This window comes from Epinephelus lanceolatus, chromosome 13, assembly GCF_041903045.1.
Source record: "Epinephelus lanceolatus isolate andai-2023 chromosome 13, ASM4190304v1, whole genome shotgun sequence".
Classification (NCBI taxonomy): Eukaryota; Metazoa; Chordata; class Actinopteri; order Perciformes; family Serranidae; genus Epinephelus; species Epinephelus lanceolatus.
The window spans coordinates 1,765,630-1,773,806 of NC_135746.1; the positions used below are offsets into that span (position 1 = coordinate 1,765,630).

Below are 8,177 nucleotides of genomic sequence, written 5' to 3' on the forward strand. Positions count from 1 at the left end.
TTCCCTCAGAGGAGAGGTGTCTAGATGGGGAAACGTATATGAAAGACCTCTTCCAGCTGAACCCCGCAGCAGAATGGGTCATCAAAGCTGTGCAGCGATAAGCTCGTTCCTACACCGGCCATGCTGGATAATGAACAGGTCCAAATATTCACCACTGTGTCCTACTGAGAAGAGACGTCTCCTGGTCTCTGTGGTTCCTGCTGGTTCTGGACGCACACAGACCGTCTGCTTTTAGCAACTTGTTGATTTTTAACACAGGTGTTTGCATGGTTTCACACATTTGGGTTGCCCTGAAAACTGCCAGAAAATACAAGTAGGCCAGTGGCAGTTTTTTAAACGACAGTTCGCCCCAAAATCAAAACTGCATATTTTTCCTCTCACCTGTAGTGCTGTTATCAGTCTAGATTGTTTTGATCTGAGCTGCACAGTGTTGGAGATATCAGCCGTACAGATGTCTGCCTTCTCTCCAGTATAATGGAACTAGATGTCACTCAGCTTGTGGAGCTCAGAGCGCCAAAAAATACATTTGAAAAACTCAACATCAATGTCTCTTTACAGAAATCATGACCTGGTTACTCAAGATAATCCACAGACCTTGTTGTGAGCAGTTTCATGTAGGAACTATTTTCTTAATACTGAACTACACGAACAAAGTGTGCAGTCACTCATGGACAAGAGGCTCCTAACAGTATGAGATGAAAACATTAATGGCGTCCTTCTTGGCTGAGCTGTAATGTAAGCTAGCTAAGTGGTGCTAGGTGATCTAACCGTATACTTGGGTATCAGCTCTATGCAGACACTACGCCGTCACCTCTGCAGGTAGCCTACACCGCTGTGAGCATTTATACTTACACCTCCAAAACACTAGTCAGTGGTGGGGTTTCTGTGAAGTGCTGTAAAGTAAAGTTTAGTTGATTCAAAACACACATTAAACACACATTAAACACACATTAAACATGGCTTAATAGATTCAGTTTCAAACACAAATCAGCTTCACTATAACTCGCAGCATTCACAGACAAACACTTGTCTTTATCTGGACACATTTTCCCCACAAATACAACATGCTAACGTTATTAGCACAAGCCTATGGCATTTTACATTGTATAAATTAGCCTAGCAGCTAGCAGACTTTTCCTCTGCTCATATAAAACCAGGGACAACAGCAACATTTAACAAAGGTAACGTTACAAAATTCAGCTCCATTACAGCTCACAAGGTTCACTGACAAAACAACTGTCTTATACTAAACACGTTTTCCAAACAAATACAACATGCTAACGTTATTAGCACAAGCCTATGGCATTTTATATTGTATAAATTAGCCTAGCGGTTAGCAGAGATTTCCTCTGCTCATATGAAGCCAGGATAAATCACACACAAGACTTAAAATGCTATTTTAGTGGAGGCTTTATTGTCTTCACAATTTATTGTTTCTTATCTGTGAAATACAAGTAAATACAAGCTTTGTTTCCACTGAGGGAAATGGTTTCAGCTTACAGAACCTAAGCCGTAGGTTAGGCATCGAGTCAGTGCAGAAGTATAAATCTTGCAAAAGTGGTAATATAGTGGATGGATGTCGTTCAGTAGAAGGAAAATAGTTCCTACATGAAACTGCTCACAACAAGGTCTGTGGATCATCTTGAGTAACCAGGTCATGATTTCTGATGTTGAGTTTTTCAAATGTATTTTTTGGCACTTTGAGCACCACAAGCTGAGTGACATCTAGTTCCATTATACTGGAGAGAAGGCAGACATCTGTACAGCTGATATCTCCAACACTGTGCAGCTCACACCAGAACAGCGTAGACTGATAGATAGCACTACAGGTCAGAGGGAAATGAACTGTCTCTTTTAGTCTTATGAGACCACTTTGGTGAAATCTGTGTTGCATTTTCTCTCCGCTGAATTGAACAACCAGATTTACAGACAAAACAAGAGTAAGTTAATGTGCTGGGATTTATCATAACATATTTTCCACCTGCCTTATGCTACATGTTGGATCTTTGGGCCTCAGGTACCACCAGCCTGTCAGACAGTTGTACTGGTTAAAGAAAACCACTTGTTTTTAAAATACCTTATCACGTCTGGATGCCCGACAGACCACTTTTGTACTGTGGTGGAAATATACCATTCCACCCAGTTTGTCACAGCACTTAAGCAACAACATTGTGATTCTTCTTATCATGTGATACTCTAAGTATTGCAGTCGTATACTGTGATTTATTGCCACTAATCACTTTGTTGTGTCTGCAGTAGTGAACTGAAATAATGTAGTTTGGGAAAATTATATCAAAATGCTATTGAATTATGAATCAGTGACATGACACACATACATGTGTTTTCTGAATTACTAATTTTGAGAACATTGGCTTTTATTTATTTATATTTGTATTAAAAGCCCTTAAAGGTATGGTCACAATAGTGCATGTGGACATACCAAAGCTCTTCACTGTAACTAGAAAGGGATGAAGGTTGTTGTTAATGAGTGTTAAAGGTCCAGTGTGTCGGACTCAGGGGAATATATTGGCTGAAATGGAATATGATATAATAATTATGTTTTCTTTAGTGTGTAATCACCTGAAAATGAGAAGCTTTGTGTTTCCGTTACCTTTGAATGAGCCCTTTATATCTACACTGGGAGCAGGTCCTTGTAAATGGAGATCACTACGTTGCACCGCCATGTTTCTACAGTAGCCCAGAATGGACAAGCCAAACTATGCTCTAGACAGGGCCTTCCGCGTTGGCCACCATAGTTAGAAGGTCCTGAACTGTGTAGGACAAACGGTGAAGGTAAAACTGCTTTATTCAGCATTTTACTGGTTTTAATTACCTGTCCGATTGTTTTTGAGAAGAAGAGACCTCTGTGGATAATTTGGCTCCCAGTAAAGACCTCTTGAACATCTTGATCTTAAGTTATCAGAGAAAAAAGGTGAGCACATTCGCAGATGTTAGGCTAGCGATAGGCAACCTGCAGCTCTGGAGACGCATTCAGCTCTTGAGCCCCTCTCTAATGGCTCCCCATAGCTTTGACCAAAAATTAGGCTTCATAGGAAATGAATCACTGTTTCTGATTATTTAATTTTTATTTATCATTGTAGGCCTAAAGTGATTCTTACATTATCCAACTGTAAAAGTGTGTAACCCACAGGCCTACAACACATTTAAATCCGTTCAAATGTGAGTCATAGTTATGTCTATGGCCTGGTGCCAAACATCTCGTGGCTCGTCTTGAGTCTGAAATTCAAAATCCAGAATAAGAACTTCTTGGGGGAATATATTGAATTTAATAGTGCATAAACAGATGTGTTTACTTTCACTGCAAGGTACCATATATTCATGAATACCTTACTGCAGAGTAGCCACCTAATGGTAAAACATATTAATGATAAGACCTAGTAGTAATGTGGATGAGCTAATTTAGACTTAAAGAGGTGGTGTTACCTTTATTATAAGGCTCAAATATATTTTGTGGCTCCAGACAGATTTAATCAATTTTTCTGGACCAAAAAGGACTCCTGTGGTAGTAAAGGTCGCTGACCCCTGTGCTAGGTTAATGGCCCGTCTCTGACATGCCAGACAGCATTAGAGAAACACTGATGTGGAACATGAAACTACTGTGTTTTTACTGGTTTAAATTATCGTATCTGTTTTGTTTTATGGAGGAGGAGACCTCTGTGAATAATGCAGCTCACTGTAAAACCTCCTAAATATGTGGATCAGGAAAGAGTTGAGCACACATTATGAGAGAAACAATAGGCACTGGGCAAGCCACTTCTGCGCGGTGCCGAACCATTCGGAAGAAACACTGATTTTTAACACGAAACTGCTTTATTTAGTGTTGAATGGGTTTAAACCACCTGATCTGATTGTTTTTGAGAGGAAGAGATCTCTGTGGATAATTCAGCTCCCAGTAAAAAAAACCTGAACAGTGAATTGTGGAGGAATTCTAACCAGGAGAAGTTTTAGCAGGTTGCAATTTGCAATCCTCACCACTAGATGTCACTGAATCTCCCTAAATCTTACACACTGCTCCTTTAAGGCTGGATGAGGACTTGAGAGAGCTGATGAAGTACTACTGTACTGTAAACTATATGTGAGGGGCCCCTTTTACCTCAACAGTGACCCCTAAAACCTATCATAATAATGTCACTCACGGCTAACCAGGACACGCAATGATGACATCACTGTTTCCATGGTACATTAACATTGCTGTACATTCTAACTTTTTAAACCTTTGATGTTTGAGTGTGTTAATGTGTGATCCGTCCTCAAAAACTGCTTCTGACCAGTGCACAGGTGTGAACAAACATATTTTTGTATATATACATAGACAGATACAGTGGCCTGTGTGATAGCTTGCACGGAATTCATGAATTGCCTTAAAAGTTTTGTACCAAAGACTTGATCATTTTAAAGATTTGTCAGACTCTTAATAACTTTGAAGAAATAAAATGCTGACTGTATAAATGGCCTTTTGTCAGTGATACACTCTCACATGACGGGTTCCAAAAGTTTCTGGACACTGATACTTTTTGGCTTTTGTTGTTTGGATATTTGGCTCCGTGCTCTCCACAGTCTGGATATCAGTTTGATATATTACACTGGCGAAAGTTGTATTAATCCAAGAATAGAAAATCTCCATTTTATCTCTCTGGCACGTAGCTGTGCTTCTCTTGGCTTTCACCAAAGGTCTGATCTGATTCTGTGCAGTTTCTCGCAGTTTGGACAGCCTGAGGAGGATCGTATCTGCAGCACAAAGTCAAACATGCTGGATATTTCTCTTGTGGAAAGCTGCACAGTACAAACAATGTGTCACTGTTTAAAATATTTTTTATCTGAGTCACTCCCTGCCTTGTATTATCGTGTTTACTGTGAATGTTTTATTTTTCCCCAAGTTAATGATGTCTTTGTCTTCTTACTGCCTTTGAAATGACCACTAAAGCAGCCTGTAAATAAATAAACATGCAGTTATTAATTACCTGCTTGTATGAGTGCTTATGTATGCAAATAACTTAACACACACATGGGAATAATCACTTTTTTTTTTTGGTCTTATTTCTGAGTGTCATATGAATATGCAGACAAATATGCAGACCTCCTCACAGTAAGTTCTCTCTCTCCATCAGTTAGCTGGCAGCCCAGACCAGGCACAGTTTCACATTCGACTAATTTCCCCCGAGGATTAATGGTCCCAGTCAGTCAAATGGTCAGAGTGCTAATGGTTTCAGTGGGGCTTATGAGCCAGGGCCTGAGCCAGAGTGCACTGGCTTATTATGGGTAATAGACAGACGCCAAATGTAGCAGAGCATAGTCACCTCACCCTGTGGTGGAGTCGATCCTGACTGCAGTCATATCCAGGACTGGTCGCACACTTCTCTTAGATTTAAAATGGGAAGCTAATATTCTGAAGCTGCTCAAACTGTTAGGTAACAGAATAATATAAGAGACGATTCAGAAAGGTCAAGCAATGCTTTAAAAAATAGAGTCGTGATCCAAGTCTTTCATTCTTAATCTGATGTAACTAATAGATTGTTTTTGTGTTCTATCAAGTAACAGTTCTGTAAGTAAACTAGTAGCTCTACTCACACACATTTCAGTACCTTTGTTAGCTTTGTATAATAGATATTTTTTTCAGTCTTAAGTTCAAGTCACAGCTATCATGTCTATAGTTATTTATGTTAGTATGAAGAGTTACAGGTGCTGCAGGTGCTGCAGGAACAGTTATTGTGGAGGGGGATATACACTGTCATTACTCAAACCCATGTATTATGGATGGATTACTGGATGAGCCTACCAGGCACAGGCTCACAGGCCCAAAGAGTCAAGAGTCCCCCCTGACCTTCACCTGCAAAATGTCACTTGGATTAACATGATTAACATGATTAACATGTACCTACCAGGAGGAGACATAAAAGAATGATATCAATGGCAACAGCAATCATTTATCATCCCTGTTACATGGCAGCTAATCTCATCCTCTGCTCAGAGAGTTAGGAACTCTTTAGCATTTGTAGACATTTTCAGCCACTGTGATTCCTCTTTAAAGGGATAGTGCACCCAAAAATGAAAATTCAGCCATTATCTACTCACCCATATGCCGAGGGAGGCTCAGGTGAAGTTTTAGAGTCCTCACATCACTTGCAGAGATCCAAGGGGAGAGGAGGTAGCAACACAACTCCACCTAATGGAGGCTGACGGCGCCCCAGATTCAAACGTCCAAAAACACATAATTGAAACCACAAAATGTCTCCATACTGCTCGTGCTGGGGGCTTTCACATGTCTGTACCCAGGGGCCTGTTGTCTCATAATCCACCCATGCTATGTACTGGTTGCAACTTGATAAGGCTGTCTTACACCTTGTATTAATATGGTAACAGTAGTATCACAATTTAAGATTTTATTAACAAAGTTAAGAGGGATTTGCTTCGGAGAACTCACATCAAACAAAGGCAAAACAGAACTCCCAGGACACCACATAACTACACTGAGACATAAAATGGGTGCTAAAGACATTTTCTGTAAAAAACAAAACAAAACAAACAACCTGTAATAACATGTTTTAAATAAGTATCTTTACATTTGACAGAGCACACGCTCCAACTTCAAATCTGTCCTAAGCCTGATGGTATAACAACAACCCACTGTTAATGATCCTATGTGTACTTTCTGTTCCTCCAAAGTGATTGGCAGTTATTTTCACATGTTTTGGGAGTGTACCCCAGTGGCTGAGTTTTGGAAGATGGTTGCCTTTAATCTCTCCAAGTTGTTTAAGATCAGATTGCCCTGTTCGCCTGCTACACTCTTTCTGAATGATTTGTCAAGGCTGGGTTTGACACTGGACAAGAGAAGAGCACTGTTGGCTGGACTTACAGCTGCAAAAACTAGTTGCCACACATTGGAATCCTCCACATTAACTCTCTTTTCGAGCATGGGTTTTAACATATTTGGATGTTGTTTATTTGGAGTTGTCGACAGCTAGAGTCCACGGAGCAAAAGAGTCAGCAATAGAGGTTTGGCATTCACTTTGAACTATCCTCTGTGGGTTTCAGGTGTAATATGTGACTGAGGTATGGAGTTCTGGATCCAGGGGGTGGGTGGGTTATATTTGGGACTGTGACTTTTGCTATGACTTTATTGTATGTATGTATGTATATATATATATATATATATATATATATATATATATATATATATATATATATATGTATATATATATTTTTTTTAATTTAGTATTTTTTATTATTATTATTAAATTTTTATTTTATATATATATATATATATATATATATATATATATATATATATATTTTTTTTTTTTTTTTTTAAATTATTTTTATTTTACTTTTTTAATTATTTTATTTTAGTGGTTTATTCATATGTATCTGTATATATGCATATGTATAGGTATGTATGTGAATATATATTTTATGCTCTATTTTTGTAACGTCCATATACCTATCTATATCTTTCTTTAAAATATAACACAAATTTGATCACAAAAAAACAAACAAACAACAACCCACTATTCTGGTGCTCTTCATTTATGCAAAACTCTTCAAGTGTTTGCATAGTGACCAAGTTTTAGTATCATGAAGATAACTGTCAGTGGTGCAGGTAAAGTATTAACAGCATAATTCTTGGCTGTCCTGACAATACGCATTTCTTTTGCATTTCAAGGTTCACAGTTCTTTATTGTCAAATGAACAAAAATTACAAGAACATTGAAAAAATTGGGTCACACGCTCCCTCCAACGATGTATTATATAAGAAGAAGAAGAAGAAGAAGAATTAAATCTAACACGAAGAGCCAAAAAGAGAAAGTTAATGTAAGAATATAAGGATATAAAGTAGTGCAAGTTATAATAACGGATAAAATATGACATAATAAATCATTATTAAGTTATATAAGGTAGCAGCATGGCACATTTCATTTACCGTATAATTTTATTTGTTTATATATTTATTTATAGCTGTAAATTCCGTATTCACCGTGGCTGTGCTCCACAGCAGCCTCCTGCACCGTGATCATTTCCCTCATAACGTGTTCTGATGTCGTGGACAAACCCATCAACTAGAAACATAATTGTGTACGCAGCTGATTCGCTGACACGTCTTTGGCGCCTGGTCATTGGCTACTGTCAAACTAGGCGCGCTGTGATTGGTCGAATAGCGA

General features: G+C 38.6%; 1 protein-coding gene across 1 annotated transcript in view; it reads left to right on the top strand.

Moving 5' to 3' along the window:
- Window positions 1-4,981, top strand: part of arhgap18 (Rho GTPase activating protein 18) — a 39,133-nt gene extending 34,152 nt beyond the window's left edge. Inside the window, exon 18 of the mRNA XM_078173651.1 lies at window positions 10-4,981. Coding sequence (XP_078029777.1) covers window positions 10-101 — 92 coding nt within the window. The 3' untranslated portion in view covers window positions 102-4,981. The remainder of the gene's footprint in view (window positions 1-9) is intronic.
- Window positions 4,982-8,177: the final 3,196 nt, after the last annotated feature.